Genomic DNA, 25,075 nt, shown 5'->3' on the forward strand with positions numbered 1-25,075 from the left:
ATCGCGACGTTAAAACTCGTCAAATTGTACCAAAGAAACGTCAATCGGCCCCCTTCATCGTTACCCAGCTCCCTTTTTCAATAGTTTCCACGAAAATCCACAAATTTAAAGGTTTCCACGGAAAATCTCCCTAGGGTTTTTCGCCGCAGACGTTGGCACCAACAAACGCTTCCCTGATCACGTGACCTGTCAAATTTGACTATGGTGTTTTGAATAGTTTCAATTTTTAGAAAAAGACGCGGATTTAAGGACGAAATTATGCCCTTCGGTCAAAAAGGTACAGTGCCCACGTTCTAGGCTTGCTTATTTTGAGGTTGGAGGTTAGTTTCGGGTGTAGGGTGACCACAATTTCAAAAGGCGTCCTCTGCAGCTTGTGGGGCGTCGGAATTCAAATAAAAATTTGAACGAGAAGCGCCAAGATGCCACCAACGCTTGTGCCTGAGCCCCCTTTTGTTCAATTGTGTTCCAAACGTTCATTCAGTGGAGCTTTTAAATGGGGGCCCTTGTTAGACTCTCATTTGGCATTTTCGCTTTTTAGGCTCGGGGGATGACGTGGAGGCTCTCGTGGACACTCTCACCATCGACGGGACGACCCTCACTGAAAGCAACCTGTCTACGTTATCTTCCACTGATATCCAACAGCTCGCAGAGTTGTCTCATGAGCTGCATCTAACCAATGACCTGGAGACTGATGGTAAGGAAATTCGTTGTCTTTTCGAGTTTTATCTGTGATTTTCAGAGCCTGAAGTTATAATAGAAACGGTTGATGACACCGGACACGTTGAAGAAGAGGTCATGCAGAGCGAATTAGCTCATGAAGTCGAGATTGAGACAGAGAGAGCTCCTTCCCCTGAAGAAATCCTTCCAGACGTTAAAACCAAGACGACTATTCCACCTCTGCGTCCTTTGACCATCGCCCCAAAGCCTACAAAAGTCCCCATCGCCATGAAACCCGTTCCAGGGCAACAACTCCTTCTTTTACAAGGCACCGGGTCCAACCAAGCCATCAAATTGGTTGCCTCCCAGGGACAAGAACTCAATCTTGCCAATCTGTCTTTGGGGCGTCCAGTTGCCATCAAACCCGCGATGAAAACCGTCACGAGTCAAGGGAATATCGCTCTGGTTCAGCCCAAACAAGTCGTTATGAAAAAAATCATCACGACGGGGCAAAAGACGGTCCCCAAAACCACCACCACGATCAACAAACAAGGTCATATCATGGTGGTCCAAAAAGCTGATCAAGTCAAATTGTTACCATCGCAGACCCTGCCGAGCCCCACGAAAACGATAACTTTGCAACAAGCGCAGGAAATGGGGCTCATCGCGACTACGAAGATTTTACCACAGGCGCAATCAACCCCTAAGCACACCGTGGTGTTGAACAAGGCGACGGGGTCTCCGAAAACTATTAAGATTGTCCCCCAGGTAGCCCCCGGGCAATTCGTGGGGGGCAAAACTGTCATGAGTCAGATGAAATCACCCACGAAAATATTACCGGCGACTCCGACTACCTCGACGGCGAAAGCCCCCCAGAGGATCATTTTCAAGAGCGCGGGAACGGGGCACACAATCCTCCCTTCGGCGCAGATTATACAAGTGGCGGGCACCCAGGCGTTGAGCACGGGGCAGTTACACCAAATTAACATACCTGGAAAGGGGGTAAGTGGACTGAATTCCCCCTGATTTTGGCGCGGTTTTTAAAAATTAAAAAAATTGATTTCTCCTCCCCAGACCTAGTTCCCTCGTCCCTTCCCAGGTGAGCCCCCATCTTACGTCCCTCAGTGATAACTTTGGTTTTCTAGATGCAGTATATAAAGTTCGTGACGGCCTCCAGCGCCGAGTCACTCCCTACTTCAGCCACCACGATCACAACAGTGAAGGCCCCAATCCATGCCTCCCCCACGAATATAGTCCTGTCTGAATTAAAACCGGCGGTGAGTCAAGGGACGGCTATCGCCCCCAAGCCGTTGAAAAACATTGCCGCGAAGACCACAGTGAGCACGGGACAGGTGGTGATGCTCCCCAGTTACGTCCAGACGCAAGTAAACTCCAAAGTTCCGATCCCGATGAGGCACACTCCAGTGACGAAACAGGTTTCGCCGGAGAACACCGTGGCGATGACGCCCGATGGGAACTTGGAGTCCAACGGAATGAGGCCGAGGAAGCCTTGCAACTGCACCAAGAGTCAGTGCTTGAAATTATATTGCGATTGTTTCGCAAACGGCGAGTTCTGTTACATGTGTAACTGCATGAATTGTTTCAATAACTTGGAAAATGAAGATCATAGACAGAGGGCGATAAAAACGTGTCTGGAAAGGAACCCCAACGCCTTTCGACCGAAAATCGGAAAAGCGAAGGATGTGAGTGGAGACAGTTCCATCCGGAAACACACAAAAGGGTGCAACTGCAAGAGATCCGGATGTCTGAAGAACTACTGCGAATGTTACGAAGCAAAGATCGCGTGTTCTAACAACTGCAAATGCGTCGGGTGTCGAAACATTGAGGATTCTTTAGAGAAGAAAGGAATGAGGGCCAATTTGGACGACAGTTTCTCCCAGCCTTTACAAGGGAAATTGAACGTATCTAAAGACGTGGCACAGTTCAGACCAAGAAGAGCCTCCAAGAGTCGACAGGCGATTAACTGCATCACTGAAGACGTCATCGAAGCCACGTCTCAGTGCATGTTGACCATCTCCAACAGAGACGAGGCTCTCATGGAGGACGAAGAAGTCACCAAAAGTCAAATCATCGAGGAGTTTGGTAGGTGTCTCAAAGAAATCATCGATCATTCGATGGTGCATAATTGATAGCGATAGTTGAGCCACTTTTAGCAGGTTTCAAAGTTTATTGTTAGCGTTAAGTTCAAATCTATTGTAATTTTGCATGGTCTTAATAAATCTTTATTTTGCGGTTGTAAAGAATAGTGTGAATTTCATATTTTTATTAAAAAACAATTACAAATCAAGCATTCTTATGCACCTTGTTCTGGTGCCGAATTAAATACGAATCTCTGACGAACCGCCTCTGACAGACACCGCATTCGAACCCCCTTTGACTAGTGTGGCCTTTGACATGCTGCACCAATTGACTCTTGGTGTTAAAAACTGCGTTACATTGCGGACACGACAACCCATCAGACACGTGCGACCACCGATGCGCCACCAAATAACTCTTCACTGCGAACTTCTTCTCGCAGATATCGCACCCATAGGGGCGCAGCCCCGTGTGGACTTTCTTGTGCGTGTTCAAACTCGATTTTTGAGTGAACCTCTTATCGCACACGTCGCATTTAAACGGTTTTTCGCCGGTGTGGGTCCTCAGGTGCACCTACAACAAGCCCAGTCTTCTAAATTACAAACAAAGGGGAGAGTCACCTCAAGATAGGGCTTCCGGCAGAAACAAGCCTCGCATTGATTGCACTGAAACGGTTTGTTTCCAGAATGAAGCTTCATATGGACGTAGTAACTCGAGGTTGATGAAAGGACTTTCCCGCAGACTTTGCATATTTGAGGTTTGCGCTTTTTGGGCTCCTGAAACTTAAAAGTTGGGTGATTTGTCAAAGGGGGTGAAGAGACGTACGGCGTCGGAAGGGGCGCTAGACTTGTCACTCTCTGAGGTGGAGCAGCCGTAGAAGCTGATCGGCTCGATTTTGATTTCCGTGTCGAAGACACTGTGGGAAATGGTGCCGAACATCGGGGGGCACCTGGGGGAGGGTAAGACACGTCATGGTAACCTATATGATCCTAGTTTTACGAAATAAGATAGTTAAACGTCCGTTCACAAGTCCAGTGGAAACCGTATTTTTGCTCCGAAAAGGAGAAATGTTGCTTTTATTTGTTAAATTTGTTTGCATGCATACAATAATTACATTTATGTGATTTTTTCTTGGTTTTATTCATAATTATCGCCAGTTTTGGTACTTTATTCGTTCAATTTTGAGGTTAGGTTGGGGCCCCATTTCGGCAGTTTCGTTGCGAAATTAGCATAGATTGATACAATTGTACGAAAATGCGTTTTTGTTCAAATAAAAAGTCCGTTTAGTTGATTGGGGGAAAGAATGGGGAGGTTTCGTGCAAAAGCGAAATACCTTAAAACGGACTTTGGACGAAACCAGAGAAGACACTCATGACAAGTTTACATCTTCAGACAAAAACGAAACGAAACAGTGATTATTATGTTGGAATAGTTTTTTAATTATACATTTTCCGTTGAGTGATAAGTGACGTCACTTTGTCCCTAACCTCACTTAATCTTTGATTTTCCAAGGGGTGACTGACCAAGTTGGAATGAAAGTCACGTTTAATTCCTATGTTAATGTATTTAAACCAATTCCAGGAAATTATTGCAAAAATCAATTGGTCAATTATTAAAAAACTTATGGCTAAACAATATCAAAACAATCTTTAAAAAAATTCTATACTTACTGAACATAGTTAACAAAAGGAATCAGAGCCAGCTGCCTCTCAAACAAGACAAAAAGAAGAGGCAGATGGCTGCGACCTTGGCGGAACTTGAATAAAATTTACATAGATTCAAAATTAAATTAAATTTTATTGAACATAAGATTGTAGCTTTTGCATTAGAATTTCGCCAACAAAAGTACAAGAGATGTAAAATGTAAACACCACATTGACGACCTGCGAGTCCACCTGGTGTAGGTAAGCTGTTGATATAACTGGTCCAATACGATAATATATAGCTTAGCGGCTGTGGAGGCCTCTGGACTTGGTGAAAACAGGCTGACGGCCCCCACATCACGTGACCGGGATTATTTATCAAGTGCAGTGTTTGTTTTCACAGCAATAACCACCTGAAAAGTTCCATCAGACTCTGATGGCTGTAAAGCGAGTTCTCACCTCTTCACCACAGGATTTGAGCACTGTACATAGAATATCTTTGCCGGCGTCGTACTCGGTGCGTAGTTGCGTGCCGACGTCTCCTTCAGGAACTTTGAGGTCCTCGCGCAGATCGCCGTTGTCGGACATGAGAGACAAGTAGCCGTCGTCGGAAATGTCAGTCAGTTGATAGTCCTCGCGCTTAACGTGCGGGACGTCCATGTTATGTGTCGAAGGGCAAATATCTTCGTATTTCTTCCCTACATAACCTCACTTAGTAACTCTCAAACGGGCCAATCAACTCACCTGTGAAAATATCAATGCCTACTAGATGCACTTTAGCATGTCCGTGTTTGCCAGTCTTAGAAGTCGACATTTCAACAATCTTGCAGGGTCGGGATTTGAGCATGACGAAGCCGTTCTTGCGCAGGGCGGAGCACTGCATGGGGTACGTGGCGGAGGCGCCGGAGTCCCCAGTTTCAAAATGAGTGTCCTCGATATCGGCCATGGTGCTGACTTTGTGTGACCGTGCAAGCTGCAACAAAACAATAACCTCAAAGGGCGTCCACGCGGCGCGCTATGGGGGCCCCCTATAACCCCCCCACGACCAAAACACACGCCCCCGAGCCGCCACGACTGGCATTTCGCCGCACTTTCGCCGGTTTTCAAACGTTTTCGTGGGGCCAAGAGGCAACATGGCGCGAACATACACCTAAATCATGCACACTGTCAAAACGGGAAAAGTCAAAAGTCGGGAGTGATAGGAACGGACGGGGTGGTAACCAAACCGGGAAAGTCGGGCGTGGAGGGTGGAAGGGCTAAATTCACACAGTTTTCAGGGGTTTTTTAACAGAAAAATGAGCTACTCACATGTGTCCAAGATGGCAAATGATTCCAAAAGAAGCGTAAATGTCATGCGCGAAGAAAAACGAACGGTACCCGTGGAAGCGACTGCAGCGCCACCACCGCGCCAAATTCAAACGCCGGTGATAACCTTAGGTTATCGCCGATTTACACAAAAGCACAAACACGTGCTTAAAACCAACCAAACTGTGATAACGAGCCTCACGACTACAATTTATCTGATAACAGCGAAATCACGTTTGTTTTGATTTTTTTGTAACACCCCTTCACAAGTCTGGTGGAATTTAAACAATTTCAAAAACGCTGAGTAACTCAGAGTGAGTAGAACAAACTCCGCCCACGTAACTCCATGACTCTTTTATTTAATATTCAAGTAAACAGATTATTTGTCGGGTCTCATGCAAATCAGTACTTTTCCAATATTCTTTCGCTCGGCCAGCAACCTCGTCGCTTCCACCACCTTCTCCATGGGAACCACAGAATGGATCTTAATCTTCACCTCCTCGTTTCTCACCATTTCGAAGATTTTCCTCAGTGCGCGTCTGACTTTCTCTGGATCTTTTTCGATTAAAGTCCCTAGGTGGAGTCCGGCAGCCGCTCGGTTGAACACCACCAATTCTTCCAGTTTTACGTCTTTTGTGGTCCACCACCCTTTCAAGAGGGTGAAAAGTGACAATTTCCCTTCGTTTTGAATGAGATTGTTGGCCCCAATCACTACGATCCGCCCCAAGGGCTTTAGGAGTGTTTCCAAAAACCCAAAGAGGGACCCCGAGTAATTCGAGACAATTAAATCAAACCCGTTGGGGCACTTTTCGGTGATATTTCTCTTGAAATTCTCGTCAAGGGTGAGAGTTACATTGACCCCATTCCTCGTGACTTCTGGGTACTTTTCCGGGGAGGTGGTCCCGGCGATAGTGACCCCAGAAACGGTTTTGGCGAGTTGGGTGGCTGCCCAACCCACACCCCCTGCAAAAAATCGTGAGAATTTGCCCAATTCTGGGGGTTTTACCTCCACACGAGAGGATGAGAACTGTTTCGTTTTCTTTGAGGTGCCCCAGTTCCATCAGGGAGAAATACGCCGTCAAGTAGTTGACGAAAACAGCCCCACCTTGTTCAAAACTGATGTCTTCAGGTAGAGGGTAGCATTTGTCCGGGGCGACTCTGAGTACGTCCCTGTACATCCCACAATGGTAGTCGTAACAGATGACCCGTTGCCCCACCTAAACACTTGTTAAAAGGGGGGTAAATTCAACATCATTTTACCTGTAGCTCCGTGTTGTTACCCCCGATTTTTGTGATGGTTCCAACGCATTCCATCCCCAAAACAAAGGGTAGTTTTTTACTGTACATCAGCCCCTGGCGGGTGTACAAGTCGGCGAAGTTGACGCCCCCGTACTCCACTTCGACTTCGATTTTGTCGTCCAAAGGGGGTAGTTCGAACTGCTCCACCTGCAACGAATTGGTGAGAATCTGGAGGGTTTTGGGGGTGCAAACAAACGCTGATGGCATCATAATTGCCGAATTTTTTCACCACGACTGCTCGGCTCTTCTCCATGTCTGCCGGCACAACAACTAACAGGTGGTTTCTTCCTCAAGGACGCCAGCAAGGTCAAGGTCAAGCACGGAGATAACTGTCGCGAGTATACAGTGTGGTCAAAGATGGATGGTCCTCTGGAAATTTGAATTTAGCGCGTTTTTTTTTAATTGGTCGCGGTGATAAGAAGGGTGTAATGTTGGTTGCCGGTTTGGAGCGTAATAAATAATCATATGATTTATTCACAAAACATTCAAATATACAGTAATATCTACAATTAAAAAATCTAAATAAATATATTGATAGAATAATGTTTACAAGACGTAATAAAAATAATGAATAAATCAAGACGGTTAAAATGATCAAGCACCTAAAACGACTTTTCAGTCTTCGACGAAAAAATCCAACGAATAAAAAAAAAACATATCACAAAAGGAAAAACCGACAGCTCAAACAATTTCAGCGTAGCCAAGAGACTGAATTAATACTGAACACACCCAATTTTAGCGTTTTGAATAAAATTCAGCGGCCTAGTCCTGAGTCATGACGCATAAAAAAATAATTTCCCCCAGAAAAAACCTAAAACCATGGACGCAGACAATCGAGGAAACCGAATTTTAAGTAAAAAATCGTAGGCACAATTCCTGCCTAGCTATCACTTCCGTTTATATAAAACCGACGAACATCCAAAGCAACAGCGCGACTCGTCAAGGAAAAAAAAGGATTTTTGAACATCCTCCTGAAAAAAACTCTTAGTTGCACTTCACCACTACAGAAATATCACGAACAACGAGACTCTCGTCCCGTGCGTTTAAAAATATAGGCAGTTTTATTTACAGAAACCCCGAACCACCATCAATCGTTCTGTTCGATGACGATGAGCCCTTCGCAGTCCTTCTCTTTGGAAATGTTCTGATTCGCCTGGTCGTTTTCGTACTCGACGAAATCGTCGAACAAACTCGGCCACGCCTCGTTGTCGTCGTAGCAGCTGAGGTCGTCGCCCACGGCTTCGGAAAAATTAAGAAACATGTTCCACGTGTCTCTAGGAATCCCTCGGACCGACTGGTGGCACTCGAGGAACGCCAACCATCGACCGAGGATCGGCGGTTCTCGTATCGTGAAAACCAACCGCCACAGCACCACCGCCATGTCCGTTGGAAGAATCCGCTGGCCAGCGGCGGAGTCCAAACCGAACCGAAACGTGAACCTGTAGAGATCCTTGAAAAGCTCCACGTTCTGATCCACCTAGAAAAAACACAGTTCGTAACACCGGAGATTCGGGGTTCAATCTCACTCACCTCGGCTGCGATTTCCGGTAGCCGCGTCTGGATGGCTTTTAGTGAGTCGGCTCGCATGAGGCGCAGCCCTGTGATGAATTCGCCCCTCGTGAATCTGCACATTTGCTCGGCGTTGAGCTTCCACGCCAAGACGAGAATGAGGAAGTCGTCGGGGTTGATCTGCAGGTCTCTGCAGAGTTGCTCGATACCCTCGGCGAGGATGTTGTCTTCAGCGGTGTCTTTATATTGGTCGAACAAAGCGTTTAGTTTAGCGTCGGATGGTTTGCTGTCGGTGAGCCCCATCGCTGGCGCAGACTTCGGGTGGTTTTTACGAGGGTAAAAGCGGTTCAAGGGGGCTTCTGGAAGCGCGCTCAGGTGGTTGCCGTTGCTCAGAATCGTCTCGGAGGGCGCCGAGGAAGCTGGCACGTGACTGGGGGCCGGGAACAGCTGCGCTTCTGGCATTTCTAACACAACAAAGAAATTTATTGCACATTTGAAGCGGAGACTTCTTAATTTTATAAGCTCTGCTTACTACTTACAGGAGCGAGCATGAGCAGCTCTAAACTCTAAACTGTTTGTTATTATAACTAGCTATAAACGCGCCAGATGTTGGGTTTGGGTCAAGTAATAATAAATTTTATGTTTGGAGGTGCAATAAACCACAAGTCGACTCCTGACCCCCACAAATTTACACACAAAAAACGGATTTATTGCTCGCTCATGCTTCACTCCACTTCTGGCTATTCTTTGAGTTTATTGCCCCTTTTACCCACCTTCCTTACGACAACTGGGTGAATTGTCCAGGGCCGTACTGTTGGGCTCCTTGAAGCAAGCCAAGCAATTGCCCATTGGAAGGGCCCAAACGAAACCTCGCGAGGATTTTCAAGAAACACTCTTGCATTGCCTATGCTGCCTTTACCATCAAATTCTGCAACACCACAATTATAAAAACCACAAATTACCCTCGCGGGGGCTCCTTACCTGAAGAAACTTCTATTCTAACACTATTCACGCGACGAACTCTCAAATTTCGCTGAGTTTTCTGACGGAATTTTCATTATGACACTTGACGGATTCTGAACGTGATTTTGGTCATTTCGCTTGAGCGAACTGTACTCGACGTGGACGCAACACTGTTAAGAACATAAAAGTGAAGTGGAGGCGGCGTCGCGACGCTGGAAGGGGGCTAAAACTCGACAGTTTTCGAGGGCCAACTATCACAATACATCTGTTGATTTGACAGATGTAGAGCTAGCTTCACGCCGTCCTGTCAAAACTGACAGCGCCACCTGTAGGAAACTCCAGGAACTATTTTGAATTTCAAATTTCAAAGAAGCGCGCTTCTAACTAAACGTTTATTAATGTAAACAGTACAATAAAGCGACATTATAAAATTACACAATAAAAAAACGAATGCGCGATTTTGAGCAGTCTTGGTTCGATTTGCCAGCAAAGGAATGCCAATCGTGAAATTTAGTAAAAAATCAGCCTTAAATCAGGTTTAAAATAAAATCCTCAGACTCGCTGCGTGAAGTGCTCGGTTTCTCTTCGTCCTTCAAAAACGACAAAATCACGCTATTTTCCCGCTTAAAACCAGACGGCTGCGTTTGAGTATAGGGCAAATCCCGTTGACCCAAAATCGCTTCTGGAGAAATCTCAAAATTCTTAATTATGGAAGTGACGATGGGGTTCTCATCCATGCTTGGGAGTTTCACGTATTCAGTTGGCACATCGTTGGAGCTTTCACTCATTACAGGTTTTGTGCAGTCATCTGTTTGATCCGTATCGCTCCGAGGCTTCTTGATTTTGCGTTTTCTGGTTCTTTTCTCTTGTCGTCCGTGGAAAGTTGGCGAGTTTTCGGACGCCCAATTCTCAACTTCCTTCTGATAAGCCTCCGTTTCTTCAGCTGTGGGCTTCACGAAAGACTCGCAAAATTGCCAAGTCAGTCGCAGCCACCAGAATCGATAACTATCGTTAAAACAGTCGAAATTCTCGTTATCAATGGCGTAGAATTCGTTGAGCTTCCCCACGCAGCCTGGGTTTGCCCAGTTTAACATATTCCACTGGAGTTTCTGATCGGGATTAATCTAGAATCGGTCTTTAATTAGCTGGAATTAGTGTCGATTCTGTCTTACGTAGAAACTGCGAGATGTGAGGCCAATATTGAAATTCCCGCTCAGTCTTTTGATCACTCTTTTTACAGCGAGTTGTTCAAAGTCCTCAATGACCACTGAGAAAAAATCGGACTCTACAAGGTCATCACAGAGATTCAAACTGTCAGAGCACACCAGTAGGGCTACTTTTTTCGTAGCATCGTAGGGCTCCTTCAAATCTACAATAAAACAGTTGTAATCACCCCCAAAGTCACCGCTCTAAACTTACTCTTTGTGGTAACATGAACAACTTCAAACTCCGCATGCTTGGTGAGATGGTAATCCCAGAAACACGCTGATTGTCTTGGGCAGATCACCAGAACCAACGCTGGCCCAACAATCACTCCCCTAAAGAACCCTGAAACTTGCAGGGGGTAGTTCATATCCACCTCACCATTCAAAATCGACCCTTTCATCTACAACGTTCTGATTAAGACAGGGATGGGTAATAACAACCCTCACCCCTTTCCTGTAATTGCGGTACAGAAACTCAATCGCCATAATGTGATAATTGGACAACAACCCCGCGACTTCAAGAGGGATGGAAACGACATTTTCGTCGTCTTTGTTGGACAGAATCCAGGGCTTGTTCCGGGCGGAAGGCTACAAAGAGAGTAAAATCGCCACCTGTCAAGTCTTTACTCACGTTTTTGACGTAGAACATTGCAGCTATGAAAGAATCTCGTTGAATCTCGACATGATGTAAAAAATCATCGCAACTATATATAATAATTTTAGATATAAAATCGCCACGAACACGGAGAAACTAGTCTTATCACTCTCATCGTCCAAAAAATCGTGTAATTCAAGCATTATTTATCATAGTTTGGCCGAACACTAACCTAGAAATCGCGAAACGTCAGGTGCAAATTTCGAATTCCACGCGACTTGTGAACGGGGCGACGTGATTGGCTGCGCGAACGCGCGAATTTTAATTATAGTTCGTGTCCATTTTTTTGCGGTCGTACAAAACTTCAATTAAGCGGGTTATAATAAAATGCGCGTCATTCCCCAGTTTCTAAAATTATAATCAAAATAGTATTACTAAATTGCCGCCAACTACCCTCGTTATCTTGCGTAGAATCTCCGGGGGCTGCGCCCCAAAATGCGCCATTAAATCCACAACTAAAACCTCCTCGGAGCCTTTTTCTTTCAGCACCCATTTGTCAATTCGATCGGGATGTGATCCCTCTAAAACCACCCCTAAAGTCTGTTGGATTTCCCCTCAAAGTTACCTGTTTTCGCGTATTTAAAATGAGTTTCCCCTTCGTGCTCCACGACGACGGATAAATCATCAATGAAGGTGTCTCTTCGGGCTACAGTAAACCTCCCGCTGGTGAAATTGACGACAGAAGGGGAGAACAAAAAAAACGCCGCTTTAACGTCTCCTTTATTACTCTGGAAGTATTTCATGAACGTCGTTATTTCCGTCGTTTTTGACCCTTCGTCCTGGCGCAAAAATGTCAGGGTAAATGAAGGATGACGATGAACTTACTCCAAAGCCGTCCAACAGGGAATTACCAATGGGAACATTGTCGCGGAAACCCTGGAAGTTGGACACCCAATTGGAGTAGATGGGCTGAAAAACAAACAAGTAATTGCGAAGACGATTTTCTTTTATACCAGCGATTGGGAAAATTGGTAGCCATCAGGGTTCAGCAGTGGTAAAAAATGAAAATTGAACTTATTTAACAGACGATTGGTTCTTTGCACGTCGGAAAAAAACTTGTGCATGATTTGGATTGAGCTCCAGACGCTCAGGCAGTCTTTGCCCAATAACCCCGAGACTATAAGAACGGAATTTCTGGTCCTTTCTTTCTTTTTCATGACGAGCTCATAAATTGGGTTGCTTTCAGGAAGAGTTTCTCCGATTTTTGCCACCGTGAAGAGAAAACTGCGCTCTTTGGCGAACTCCTCAAGATACTCGAAGATCTGTAAGAGAGCGTCATTCCTTGGGGTGGTTTTGTATCGATCGTACTTCGGACAACGAGTAGGATTTCTCCGGGAAATTGTTTAGAGAGGTGGTATCCGTTCGGTTGGTAGACCTTGAATTTTTATCACAGGGGAATCCCAGGGAATTTTACTCACAAGTAGACATAACTGGGCCTTTGGAGGTGGTCGGTTTGGATCAACACAAGAGGGAGTAAAACAGCCACGAATGTTAAACTCGGGATCAAAACCAAATAGAAGCACTTCTCCGTTGGCATTCTGACCTAGAAAATCACCTGATTTTCATGCGGGGGTGTAATAAAACCCTTCAAAAAGGATCAAAAGAAATAAAATCCAAGCGTTCACCGATTATATTTTCGCACGATCCAAACTTACGTAATCTGACCAGAGGGTTCCTCGGTCACGCGATAAACTTTTTATGTCATTGATCACGAGACGTTGGGGGAAAAATAGAAAATTTTCTTCGTGTCACGAAACACATTTTCACTGTGCGCCTGAATTATCTCTAATTATCTTTTTCATTTGGAATCGTCGACTTAAGGTGGCTCGGGAGTGACAAAAATCTTTTTTTCTCCAAACGTCACAAAAAGTCATTATTTTTTAGTTGTTTTTAGATAGTAAAGTAGGCAGTTTTGTTATAAGTAATGAAAAGTGGTTGTTGACATGGGAACACTTTTGCTGCCTAGGCAGAAAAAGTACTTTTTGTGACGGTTACTATTTGAGACTTATATTTTGTATGGCACTTGCACGATCTAAACTTTGAAACTCGTTAAAATCAATATTTTTCACAGTAAATGTCATTAATGACAACTACATGCATAGCCATACATGTTTATAGTTCAATTTGCGTTCACTCATTGTCGGTCGTGGAACTGAATCTAACTTTTGGAGAAAAAGTAGTATTTGTTATTTGGCCGAAAAGTGGCTTTGCTACGCTTCGCCTTGCTACTGCATTGCTCGACAAAAAGTACCACTTTTCTGCCGTATAACAAAATCTACTATTTTCGCTTTTTTTTGCCACTTTTTTTCACATAATATCAACTTGTTATACATCAAACTCAAACTGTATATTTTTTCATTTTGTAGGAAAGTTGCTATGTTATAACTTGGTTCACTTTTTTATAACAATATAGGAGCAAAAAACGTGTTTTTTTCGCTTTTTTTCGATTTTTTTGTCTGTTTAAACTTATATGGATGTGTATTTTCTTATTTTGTAGGAAGGATGCTATATTATAACTTGGTTCAGTATTTTGTATCGTAATGAAAGCAAAACAACAGGTTTTTAACCATGTTTTTTCATAATTTTTACTCTAAATCTTCATAAAATGTCACAAAAATTGGTATGAACTTTTGATAAGTCAATATAAAGGACGCTAACTTGTATCTTTTACATTTGTTTAAATATTAATTATTTTTCAAAATACATAATGTCTTCGAAAGAAATACCTAAAATCGTTCAATCTTGGGTAAATAAATAGAAAAAAAATCTACGTTAAATCCACCCAAATTTTTTGCTTATAAACTTGTCCTTTTTTTATTATAAATTATTGTTTGTAAAGTTATTTGAACAGTTAGTTTGACCCCAAAATATTACCTGGTTCTGTTCACAAAACCATAACATTAATCGTTTTATAAACTCCTAATTTACTGAGACGAGTAGCACATTTCTTCCTTTGAAAAAGATACTTTTTAGGCGACTTAAACTGAAAATGAAATTTTTAGGCCTTAAAAGCGGCCTAAAAGTGAGTCTTTTCTGGCCGCAAACATTTTCGGCCGATCTATGGTGGCGCCATCTATCCATAGTTTTGCATATTACGTCAAGATACCGATATTACCCTTAATTTTATAACTATTTGGCACGACCTGCTGTATATTTACGACCTGTGCATTCGTGTAGCTTCACTGTTTCTCCGCATATGCTTTGGAAAGCGCTGCTGCTCGGGCACTTTTGGGAATATTTTACCATATTGGGTTTATTACCAACATTGTTTTTGACATTTCAAATTTTAAGTTTGAATTTTCAAATTATTACACGTTGTTTGTTGCTCTTTCAAGTTTTCGTTGTGTGCTCTGTTCACGATCGTTACTTTGTTCTACGTTTGTGTTTTTTGTAGCTTTCAAAAGTCAAAAATCTTACTAACCCCAAAATTCAATTTGTCAACAATGTCAAAAGCGCCCGAGCAGCAGCGCCCTCCTCGGCAAAAGAATGCGTTTTCTCGGAAACATTCTTGATACGGGGAAATGAGATTTTGCACAGGCCGTAGATATACAGCAGGTCGTGCTATTTGGGTAAAATCAAATCGACAATCTGCTGTAAAGTGCAACAAAGACGTGTTGAATTATTGAAAATGAACATGTCTAGCAGTGCTCCTGCAACAACATTAAAAAACACATTAAACCTAATTCATACAAATTGTGAAGCTACACATGCCGAAACTGCAAATGTAAATAAAGAAAATATGAACTTTTCTGAAGGATTCATAAATATTTACAATTATTCAGTTGTTATAATTGATTAAATCAATAAATCATAAATAAAAATTAATTAACTGGTAAATTTAATGATGTCGCCTAAAAAATCTTGTGTGTTTCACGGCCAAAAAGTGCCATTTTGTCCTCGCCTCGGCCATTAAAAAAAGGCTCGGTCAAAAAAGAAGCACTTTTTGGCATTGGTACACAAATCACTATTTTTTCAATTAAATAAAAAATAGAAAAAAATCGGCCTATTCTCGGATATCCGGGAATAATCGCAGAATTAATGAAAGTTTTTTTGAAAAAAATACAATAAAAAAAATGACGAACTTCGAAAAATAAACGGTATTTCTCAAAAATGGCAAAAATTTCATTGAATTCATTTTTTTTTTCTGAAAAGTACAATTTTGAAAAAAGTCTTAATAAGTTGTTTTTTGAAAAAGTTATAGCTATTTGAAAATAAAGGACATTTTTTGAAAAAAATCATAACTTTTTTGAATTGGATACAAAATTTGAAAAAAAAATCTGAGAACTGTTTTTCATCGGGCAGAAAAAGATGAAAAACTTTCAGCCAAATCGAAAAAGGTCGGGGTCAAAAGTGGTCGATTTGGTGTGGAATACCCCATATGAAACACAAGCGCTTTTCGGTATCCTTTAGAACTCTTCCATAATTACTAAATTGCATTAGAATAGAACTCATTAAAAGCCAATTCTACAATATTTCAACGAATACTTTCGGGCTCCACAATGTGAGTTCAGTGGAAAATCATAAATAGAATGATTATAAATTGTGGTCATAACAGACCATCTGGGTCGGTCCCAGTGTATTGCTGGATGCACTGGTAAGATGAAATAGAAAATTTAGAGTTACTCCCGAGCCACCTGCGATCCATACTTGAATCGGGAGAGTTCCGAAAGGGATGAAGTTTTGAATCGTTAGGCAATGTTGGTCAGGGTCAAGGCGAAATGTGCTTATCTCAAGCGATCGGTGAAAAAAAAAAGAGAGAATCTGAGGGAATTATGAAATGTGGATCGAAACGGTGGTTCTTGTTCTTCATGCAAATCCTCATCGATTTTGCATAATGCGCAACTATCGATCGTTCCTAATATAGTCTGTAATGCCGCCGCCGACTTCCTTTCATTCATATTCAATCCATAACAATTATAATCCGCGAAAATGTGGCCTTTTCCGCCCCCGATCCGTATGCAACCCGCCATTCCCGCACTATCGATTGTCCCCGCCGCTCCCGGTGGCGGTGTGGGTGCACGCAACCATTCATCTGGCCTAAATCCAAACAGTGCGCGCAGTGATAACCACAATGACAAAAGACAAACTCGCGGCTCTGATAGCCGCCCAAGATGACTCCGAGCCCGAGGATGCCTACGATCTTCCAGACAACGATCCCATGGAAGCCTTCTTCAACGAGATACAGACAATCCGCGAAATGCTTAGTCGCATCGAAGAGTGCGTCAAAGAAGTGAAAGACTTGCACAGCACTCTTCTGACCGCACCGCAACAAGACGACAAGGATAAGCAAAGATTGGAGGATCTCACCGCGGAGATTAAGCAATTGGCGAATAAATCGAGGTCAAAGTTGAAGCAGATCGAACCTGAAGACGAAGTGGATACTTCCTCGGCGGAGACGAGGATGCGGATGACCCAGCACATGACGTTGTCGAAGAAGATGGTTAGTGCGGGGCCATCGAGATGCGAAAAAGTGTTGGGACACCATTAATGCAAGATAATTTTTGATGGTCGTGTCCCACCACTTTTTCCCTTCGTTTTGCTTATCATCTAAGTGCTTCCAATCGTCCCCCAGGTGGAGATCATGACGGAGTACAACCGCGCACAAGTGGACTACAGCGATCGCTGCAAATCGCGTCTTCAGCGTCAACTGGAGATCGCCGGCAAGCAGACCACCACCGAAGAACTGGATAAAATGTTGGAAGAAGGCAACGTTTCGGTGTTTACAGACGACATCATGACGGATACGCGGCAGGCGAAACAGACGCTGGCGGATATAGAAGCTCGCCATGCCGATCTAGTCAAGTTGGAGAAAAGCATCAAAGAACTCCACGACATGTTCTTGGATATGGCGATGCTTGTGGAGAATCAAGGCGAGCTGATGGACCGGATTGAGTACCAAGTGGGGTTGACGCGCGATCGCGTCGACGACGCCACCAAGGATCTCAAGAAGGCCGGGCAGTACCAAGCCGCAGCGAGAAAGAAGAAGCTCATGATTCTACTGTGCCTTACGATATCCGGTATTATTGTGATCAGTATTATAGCAGCAAAGTTTTCTTAAACTGCCGATTCGACGCGACGGGGCGCGTGGAGGAAATGCCATTTTCATCAAATCTTAAGGCTAGGATATTAATCAGTGTAGAATACGTCAATCACAGTACTAGCCTTCTCAAGTCCTCGCTCGTCTCGTCGCCGACGATGCGGACTTCACTATGCGAAAAATACTTCCTCCACTTTATAGAGTAGCTTAGAGTTTTCAAATTTTTCGTATAGAAAAGTCGATTTTCACGCAATGTACCACGTTTTACGCACTTATGCCAATTACGAAGGTTGCCGCATGTTTTTCGAAGCAATGTTATAATGAAACTCGTATTGATGCGCGTTTGCTTCATCTCGTATTTTAATACGTATTTTTTAAAATACGATCGTTATTATTAAAATATATTATGTAATGACAATAAGGATTTATGATGGGTGCCAATAAACTGCCATGACAATGAGAAACTATCAAAGGAGATTGGTCACTCGGGTCATCATGTTGTCAGGACACTGTCAACTTCCAATATTCAGTTTTAGTGGCATTTTAGCTCAAATACATAACATGTTCAAACATGGCAAATAACATGTATCTTGTTTCTGAACTACGTGAAGTATTTATCGTGTATAAGACAGACTTTTATCATTATTAATGCATGTGAAAATTAGACGAGTTCAACGAGATAAATTCTACACGTAGCTTCCATGCGATATTAGATATGGTTTAATGCTGCATTTAATCGACTTGTTAGACATATTTTAGAAATTTACCAACGTTTTGTATACTATTGTTAAAATTTTTGAGAAATAAAAAAATAAAACGTAGACAAGACTTTTGACTTGTTATTCGTTACACCACAAACACTCATCCTCAACGCCACACTACCCGGACTCGTTACATAATATACCATCGTTTTTTCCTCCATCAACTAATTCGTGTTTTATGTAAATTGCGCCTTATCTAATTGCAACAAGACAACTTTATGTTATCTCCAACAAAATATTAACGTTTAAAAAAGAAAAAATCAATAGCTCTGCGGCAATAAATGGCACAGATGGCATTCGCAGCAGATTTCTGCTTTATCGGCAAAATTTCAATTCTAATAACTTCAAAACTGCTTTTATCACGGAAATTCAAAACCACATACCTCAAATCTTTATATTCACTCAAATAGGCACTAAAAATGCGTTTTTCTCAAAAACTGAGCACCAAACACGCCATTTTTGAAAAAATTGAAGGCGATGAAAACTGTCGTGCCAACTTAGTTTTAGTGTTTTTTCTGTTCCCAACTAACCAAGCCTGCTCAAATTAGATAATTTCACGTCCACTTCAACGATTTGTCTTCATTTTATATTAAAACAAACTTTTTTTGAATTACCCGAACACGAATTGCGCACAATTTAAACGATTGTTGGGACTTTATTTTCTTAGGTTGGTACCAACTCAACACTACTCAATAAAGTGCGTAGATGGCGCCACAGTCGGTTTGTTTATTTTCGAAATTTAGGTTATTTTTTCAAATTTGAATGGAGGCCCCCCAGTGCTCCGCTCCCGGTCGTTTAACACTCCGTGATGTCTTGGATGCTGTAACGGCCACAAATCAAGAGACTGCTTTACTCGATTATGGTAACGTGCTGATCCGGCGGGGCTACAATCAACTGAAGACTGTGGGTCTTCTGAGTGGGGGCATCGCGGGGGCTGATCTCATTCATGCAGGTTTTGTGGGGAAAGGCATGTTGACCGCTGTTATTCTTGGTGAGTTCTCATGATTATGATCAATTTGTAATTTTTTTTTGTAGGTGAGACTGTGGTGCCTAGTTCTCGCCAGATTTTACACACAATCAAGGAAATGAACGAAGGGACGAAAAACGGGATATTTGTTATCGTGCAAGGGAATTCCGACGTTTTTAATTTTAAGTTGGCAGTGCAGAGAGCCAATCAAGATTGTAGAACTAGAGTGAAGTTGCTGCTCATTGATGATGATAAAAGTGAAGTGAAGGAAAGGTACTCTTGCGGGTTTATTCTCCTTGCGAAGATTCTGGGGGCTCTGGTGGAAGAGGGGGCCCTCTTTGACGATGTCTCCAAGTTCTATGAAAGTGTTGTTCACAACATTATTACCTTGTCTTTGAATTTTTTAATAGAGGGGCACAATATTACAATAAGTGAAGATTTCGAAATGATGTTCAAACAGACTGTGGACTTCCCCCAGGGGGCTGCAACTCCTATAGTTGCTCTGATCAACACGTCAAGAAGTATGGACCGATTTCTGGAGCTGGGACTGGTAAAACGGATCATAGACAAGTTTCAGGGGATACAAGTGCCCGTTGTCAGACTATACTATGGGAATTTTGTAACGACAGCCCCCCAAACCGTCACAGTGACTGTCATGAAAGAAATAGACACAAAAATACTGCAGTGTTTAGACGCCGCCACCGACGCGCCCGGTTTGTACCCACATCACCCAGAAAATTTCACTGGGATTTTTGTTTTTCTAGGTTGGAAGCATGTCACGCAGTTCCTTCCCCAGATCACCACTTTTAACCAAATCCCCGGAATTTTGCACCAGCAGGGCAAGCAACCTTGCGTGTTAAAAGGCCCCAGATTGAGTCAGTACCAGACTTTTATCTTGGAAAAAAGCGTTCAGTTTGCCTGCGACGCTCTTATTTCCTGCGAGCGCCAACTCAATATCATCGACTCTGAACGCAGCGCCGGGAATGTGGGGACTCGCTTTAGGAAACTCTCAGAAGGCTTGAATAAAAAACTGGCGAATCGCAAGCTACCCACCGACTGTCCTTACGCCTTTTTTAAAAAACTAGCAATTATAGCAGAGGCAGGGCTGGGGGGCACTTTGGGGTCCATCTACGGTATACTTTTCGACAATGCTGCCAACGTGTTCGGGGAATTACCGGATGTAGAGTACGTAACGCCGTTTTTGTGGGCGCGGGCTTTTACTTACGCCGTCAACAGTATGAAAGAGTAAGTATTTTCGAGGGGTTGTTTCCAATGTCTGGTTAGTTATTTTCAGGTGGATGGAGACAAGAATGTATTTTACCCCCTGAAATCGTGCGAAATGGCTATAAATAAGGAAATATCAAAAGATCAACAGTTTTTGCAATGTTATGGTCTCGGAGTCAGTGTGGCGGAGGAGGCGGCGCAAAAGACAAAGCTCGAAAATGAACATCCAGATGCGGGGGCGCACGCGGTTGGAATTTGGATGCGGGCGTCCTTTGAAGCCGTGAAATTAACGAGCGCAAACGCCATGTGCGAAAATGAGTTGTGATGGTTAAATAAATTATTTCGGAAATGGGGGCTGTCGACTTCGTTTGAATATCCGGAAATTTTGAATTTTTGCGTTTCAATTTCCACTACACTTGGAATTGGATCGAAAATGCGCACGTTTGATTGGTTAGTCAAGTGTCAAACCAAGAGTTTAGCCCTCTGGTGAGAGAATGCGTAAACTAACAACTTAGGCATTATTCCGCTAGATGGCTTTTATGCAAAAAAAGTTAAAATTTGCTTTAATCACCTCACTTGTTTTTTCAAGACTGGAAAACACGAAACACTTTTTAATTACACAAAAGCCCCAATAAGAGAATAATCGATTTTAAACTTGAAACAGACTGCTCAAATTTTTCCATTTTTGGATAAAAGCCATCTACCGGAGTAACGCCAAAGTTGTTAGTTCACGCGTTCTCTCACCAGAGGACCAAAACTTTTACCACATTTTTGATTGGTTGGATGAGATTTCAAATTCCACTCCAGTTAATAATCCAGAAATTTGAGGTTAAATCGCCGACGCTCGTTTACTATTTTATTGCAGCTTCGCTAGTATTACCAACTTTAAAACTCCACAACCCGTTGTTTTGGGCCCCCTGCAGCCATGGGGGGCAAATTCGAGACCCTCCGCATGGAGTTCCAGGTACCCCTCCAACATAACCTCGAACTTCTTCAAACTCTAGTTTCAGGACGTTTTACGAAAAAGTTACAAAACAAAATCCATTGAATTAATAGAAAATAAGACCAAACTTACAACGAAGACGGCCGCGGACTTGAAAGCCCCCTTGGACCAATCCTTCAGAGACATCCTCCTTGAGCTTCTGGAACAAGAAGTCGCCGTTTCAGTCCTGTGCGAGTTCGTCGATTTCAGTGTGTTATGTTGTCGCAAAGAACTGAGCAACCCCACAATGCCTGTGGTTCTCCTGAGCGACATCTTCGACGCGCTTACTTTAGATGCTTGCCAGGAGATGTTTCTTTATGTTGAAAACAATGTGGAAGTTTGGAAAGAAAACCTCTTCTTCAGTTGTTGTAAAAACAATCTACTGCGATTGTGCAACGACTTGTTGAGGAGGCTGTCGAGGTCCACCGCGACTGTCTTTTGCGGAAGAATTTTACTGTTTTTGGCAAAATTCTTTCCGTTTTCGGAGCGATCAGGTTTGAACATTGTCAGCGAGTTTAATTTGGAGAACACGACAGAGTATGGAACGGATTCTGGTCACGATGCAGGGGGCGACGTCGAAGGAGACGAAAAGAAAACTGTTATTGATTTCACTTTTTATTGCAAGTTTTGGTCGCTGCAGGACTTCTTCAGGAACCCCAACCAGTTGTACAGCAAGGTCCAATGGAAGCTATTCTGCACGGTGAGCCCCCTCGAAGCTCGACCTCTCATTATATGAAAGTTTCAGTATGCAACCAACGTCCTCAACACGTTCCAAGGACTCAAATTGGAGCACGTGGAAAACAGTGGGAGCTTCAGCGACGAAGGAAAAACAAAAATGTACTTTTCCAAGTACCTAACAAGCCAGAAACTCCTAGATCTGCAGCTGTACGACGTCAACTTCCGGCGAGCTGTTTTACTTCAGTTCCTCATCTTATTCCAGTACCTCTCGTCCTCCGTCAAGTTCAAATCGTACGTAATATAAATTGGGGGCTCTTTTTTTTCTCACTTGAAGTTTCAGAGACAGTTTCGAGCTCAAATCCGACCAGAAGGAGTGGATCCAATCCAGCACAGATAAAGTCTATAATTTACTCCGGGAAACCCCCCCTGACGGCAAACGTTTCGCCGAAATAGCCTCAAACATCCTCAGTCGCGAGGAGTACTGGAACGCCTGGAAAAACGACGGTTGTCCCGAACTTAAAAAAGCACCCCTCGTGGAGAGTCCCGAAAAACGCAAACTTGAAGAGCGCCCCCTCTTGGGTGACATCATCAAAGAAGCGTCGAGTCAAGGGAAATTCTACATGGGAAGCACCGAACTTACCAAACTCTGGAACTTGTGTCCAGACAACCTCGAATCGTGTAAAGGAAAAGAAAGAGATTTTCTCCCGACTCTGGAGGACTACTTCGCGGATGCTATCGCCCAGATCGAGAGCCCCACGCCTGTCAAAGACGAAGACAACTTGTTAAAAGACGGGAATTATGGTTGGAGGGCGTTGAGATTACTGGCGAAACGGAGCCCCCACTTTTTTACGTACAGTACTGTGATTATGAATCCTCTGTCTTCGTATTTGGAGATGATGGTGAAGAAGATCGCGCATGATCGACCGGGGCGCAGCCAGGAGAATTCTCAGGAGGCCCAACAAGCGGATGCTGAAGAAGAAAACTTGTTCAAAGACACCCAAGTTGAAGAGGGTGCGGAGGATATAAAACCCTCAGAAAACGAAGACTTCATCGACGATAAGAATCTGAGGGTTGAACATAAGATCACCCCAGCTCAGCTCCAGTTGTTTAGTCAGAAAGTCGCCCCAAATTGGAAGAAACTCGCTTCGAAGTTGGGTTTTAAGACAGACGAGATCCAGTTTTTCATCCAGGAGAACGGAAACGAGATTGATCAAGCAAAAAATATGTTACAATTGTGGTTCGATGATGATGAGGACGCTACTTTGGACAACTTCCTCTATATTCTAGAAGGATTGGAGTTGGAGGATGTTGCCGCGGTCGTTCGCAACGAAATTAATTCAATGGACACTTGAAATTTTATTTTTTCTTAGATTTACGTTGTCTTTTAGTGTGTAGTTCGTTGTGGTCCACGGTCGGACACTGGCGCTTTTTGTGTCCCGGTTGTTTGCAATGGAAACAATTCTTTTATATCAATAAAAAAATATTTTCTAAGATCAAGTGTTCACTTACTTGGAGAAATTCAAGTTTCCCGCACTTATGGTCAGGTTGGCAGCACCGCTTGCATTTCCGACAGTGTTCCCAACTGGGTTTGACGCAACGTTGGCACTCACTGCAGTGAATATAGGTCCTTCCATCTTTAGAAGTACATTTTCCGCACTCCGAGCAGTGTTGGTTTTCCTGGGAAACCCACCGACTGCACTTTTGACAGAATTTATAACCATCAGATGGAAGAATAATTTCCCTAAAAGTGGAACTAAGTTTGGTGTTGGTACCACTGCGAACTTACTTGGGATCAACATTGGTGAAAATTCGAACGGGTGATCCAAATTTCCTCGCTTTGGCGCCATCTTGAAACAAAGGATGGTTGTCATAGTCAACTTTATAATCCAACATCGTGAAGTTCGGTAAAGAGTTCAAAATCTGGGGCTCCATGAAATAGGGGAAAACCCAAAACACCGGGAGCTCACGTTTTGTCTTGTTAATTTGTTGGTACCACTGATTTATTTCAAGGATTGTGTGGGCCAAGGGTTCCACCCGTCCTCCAAACGGGGGATCTAAAACCAGGACGTGATCCGCACTAGAACAAAAACCCTAAGCAAACCGGGGACTTTCACAGTGCTACCAACCTCTCGCTTTTCAGGAAATCCCGAAAAACTTCCCTAGATTCCGGGAGAAAAAAATGATTATTGAAACTGTTGTACCAACAGAACTGCAACGGGCCGTAAAAGTTGTGGTACCGCGAATCAAAATCCAATAGAAGGCTGTCACTGTCAGAGCAATCATTTGTTACAAACTCGTGGAGGCGTGGGGTTCCCATACTGATCATTTTGCGATATTTCAATTGTTTAAAAATGTTCACGATGACTCTGACTGATGTCGCCGCAAATAAAAACTGGGCCTCCTTTTTTGCGTCTTCCAATGGGGGTAAAAACTCGCTTGGATGGTCAATTTCGTAGTCACTAATGTTAGCTATGAAGTCATGATCCTGGTGTTTCTGCCAAAACTGTTCTAATTGAAACGACGAACAACTGTGGCAATATCCTCTGTGGGACTCCGCTAGTTGGCGCACCTAGAAGCCCCAATTTTTACCAAACTAAAAAAATAGCAATCTTACTTTGTTTAAAGTTATAAAAAGTTTTCTGTGGTTTATGTTCTTCACTAGCTTCTTTCTTTCTTCTTCCCACAACTCTGATTTGTATTTTGCGAGGTTTTCTTGCTCCAAGTAGAAGGGGCACAACTTGCGGTCTCTGCAGGCCGAACAAGCGTAAAAATTAGATTTTTTTCCGTTGACAATGCGCGAAAAGAGTAGAGTGGGGCCATGGGGGCATTTGGGGTGATTCTCCAGGTTTTCTGTTATGAGTTCTAGCCCTGCCATTCCGTTAAAAAAGCACCCAAAAGCACCTTAAACATAACCTCACTTTTTATAGACACTTTCTTTCTCTCTTTCTCATAATAAAGCACCTGCGCTTTTTTAGTTCAGTTGCCGGTATGACCTAAGCGAATTGTTAGTTGCCTAACCTTCTTTCCAATATTCTGTGTTTTTTTTTTAATTTTCGATTTAAGACTGGATTCTTATGTAATAAAGCGTGAGAA

At 43.2% G+C, this 25,075-nt stretch overlaps 10 protein-coding genes across 11 annotated transcripts; 4 read left to right on the forward strand and 6 right to left on the reverse strand.

The window, feature by feature from the left end:
• Positions 1–187: 187 nt before the first annotated feature.
• On the forward strand, positions 188–2,921 carry LOC148170963 (protein lin-54 homolog). 2 transcript variants are annotated; one of them, XM_088041557.1, is made up of 4 exons: positions 188–277; positions 539–694; positions 740–1,659; positions 1,803–2,921. In XM_088041557.1, exons 1-4 carry the CDS (start codon positions 259–261, stop codon positions 2,805–2,807), a joined length of 2,100 nt encoding a protein of 699 aa, XP_087897683.1. In that variant the 5' UTR covers positions 188–258; the 3' UTR covers positions 2,808–2,921. The 2 variants fall into 2 exon arrangements, with proteins under 2 accessions (XP_087897683.1, XP_087897684.1); XM_088041558.1 differs by having other exon boundaries at positions 749–1,659.
• Positions 2,922–2,926: 5 nt separating this feature from the next.
• LOC148170964 (uncharacterized) lies at positions 2,927–4,449 on the reverse strand. The gene is made up of 4 exons (XM_088041565.1): positions 4,088–4,449; positions 3,580–3,703; positions 3,375–3,530; positions 2,927–3,327 (listed from the first exon to the last, which is right to left on the reverse strand). The coding sequence occupies exons 2-4, from the start codon at positions 3,691–3,693 to the stop codon at positions 2,962–2,964; spliced, it is 636 nt and encodes a 211-aa protein (XP_087897691.1). The 5' UTR covers positions 3,694–3,703; positions 4,088–4,449; the 3' UTR covers positions 2,927–2,961.
• A 234-nt stretch (positions 4,450–4,683) lies between these two features.
• eEF5 (eukaryotic translation elongation factor 5) lies at positions 4,684–5,816 on the reverse strand. The gene is made up of 4 exons (XM_088041566.1): positions 5,706–5,816; positions 5,142–5,370; positions 4,857–5,095; positions 4,684–4,810 (listed from the first exon to the last, which is right to left on the reverse strand). The coding sequence occupies exons 2-4, from the start codon at positions 5,341–5,343 to the stop codon at positions 4,769–4,771; spliced, it is 483 nt and encodes a 160-aa protein (XP_087897692.1). The 5' UTR covers positions 5,344–5,370; positions 5,706–5,816; the 3' UTR covers positions 4,684–4,768.
• A 225-nt stretch (positions 5,817–6,041) lies between these two features.
• On the reverse strand, positions 6,042–7,346 carry LOC148170966 (NADPH-dependent quinone oxidoreductase VAT1-like). The gene is made up of 4 exons (XM_088041562.1): positions 7,198–7,346; positions 6,963–7,148; positions 6,709–6,919; positions 6,042–6,665 (listed from the first exon to the last, which is right to left on the reverse strand). The coding sequence occupies exons 1-4, from the start codon at positions 7,252–7,254 to the stop codon at positions 6,082–6,084; spliced, it is 1,038 nt and encodes a 345-aa protein (XP_087897688.1). The 5' UTR covers positions 7,255–7,346; the 3' UTR covers positions 6,042–6,081.
• Positions 7,347–7,457: 111 nt separating this feature from the next.
• On the reverse strand, positions 7,458–9,795 carry SCCRO3 (defective in cullin neddylation 1 domain containing SCCRO3). The gene is made up of 4 exons (XM_088041563.1): positions 9,492–9,795; positions 9,284–9,438; positions 8,532–8,974; positions 7,458–8,478 (listed from the first exon to the last, which is right to left on the reverse strand). Exons 2-4 carry the CDS (start codon positions 9,357–9,359, stop codon positions 8,089–8,091), a joined length of 909 nt encoding a protein of 302 aa, XP_087897689.1. The 5' UTR covers positions 9,360–9,438; positions 9,492–9,795; the 3' UTR covers positions 7,458–8,088.
• A 56-nt stretch (positions 9,796–9,851) lies between these two features.
• LOC148170968 (uncharacterized) lies at positions 9,852–11,540 on the reverse strand. The gene is made up of 5 exons (XM_088040427.1): positions 11,310–11,540; positions 11,126–11,266; positions 10,893–11,079; positions 10,646–10,842; positions 9,852–10,597 (listed from the first exon to the last, which is right to left on the reverse strand). Exons 1-5 carry the CDS (start codon positions 11,325–11,327, stop codon positions 10,001–10,003), a joined length of 1,140 nt encoding a protein of 379 aa, XP_087896553.1. The 5' UTR covers positions 11,328–11,540; the 3' UTR covers positions 9,852–10,000.
• A 46-nt stretch (positions 11,541–11,586) lies between these two features.
• On the reverse strand, positions 11,587–24,925 carry LOC148170969 (uncharacterized). Its single transcript, XM_088040428.1, has 11 exons — positions 24,597–24,925; positions 24,109–24,551; positions 23,769–24,059; positions 23,492–23,723; positions 12,752–12,876; positions 12,642–12,708; positions 12,287–12,595; positions 12,159–12,242; positions 11,899–12,112; positions 11,727–11,854; positions 11,587–11,681 (listed from the first exon to the last, which is right to left on the reverse strand). The coding sequence occupies exons 1-11, from the start codon at positions 24,855–24,857 to the stop codon at positions 11,595–11,597; spliced, it is 2,241 nt and encodes a 746-aa protein (XP_087896554.1). The 5' UTR covers positions 24,858–24,925; the 3' UTR covers positions 11,587–11,594.
• On the forward strand, positions 16,405–17,409 carry LOC148170970 (syntaxin-1A-like). The gene is made up of 2 exons (XM_088041806.1): positions 16,405–16,773; positions 16,906–17,409. Exons 1-2 carry the CDS (start codon positions 16,405–16,407, stop codon positions 17,389–17,391), a joined length of 855 nt encoding a protein of 284 aa, XP_087897932.1. The 3' UTR covers positions 17,392–17,409.
• Positions 18,838–20,712, forward strand: LOC148170971 (triokinase/FMN cyclase-like). Its single transcript, XM_088040426.1, has 4 exons — positions 18,838–19,122; positions 19,167–19,811; positions 19,863–20,343; positions 20,383–20,712. Exons 1-4 carry the CDS (start codon positions 18,894–18,896, stop codon positions 20,645–20,647), a joined length of 1,620 nt encoding a protein of 539 aa, XP_087896552.1. The 5' UTR covers positions 18,838–18,893; the 3' UTR covers positions 20,648–20,712.
• Positions 21,150–23,473, forward strand: Hpr1 (THO complex 1-like protein Hpr1). Its single transcript, XM_088040425.1, has 4 exons — positions 21,150–21,286; positions 21,333–22,004; positions 22,050–22,273; positions 22,323–23,473. The coding sequence occupies exons 1-4, from the start codon at positions 21,248–21,250 to the stop codon at positions 23,332–23,334; spliced, it is 1,947 nt and encodes a 648-aa protein (XP_087896551.1). The 5' UTR covers positions 21,150–21,247; the 3' UTR covers positions 23,335–23,473.
• Positions 24,926–25,075: the final 150 nt, after the last annotated feature.

The sequence above is a fragment of the Gnatocerus cornutus genome, chromosome 7 (genome assembly GCF_029298725.1).
Source record: "Gnatocerus cornutus isolate USDA-ARS CGAHR chromosome 7, icGnaCorn1.1, whole genome shotgun sequence".
Lineage (NCBI taxonomy): Eukaryota > Metazoa > Arthropoda > Insecta > Coleoptera > Tenebrionidae > Gnatocerus > Gnatocerus cornutus.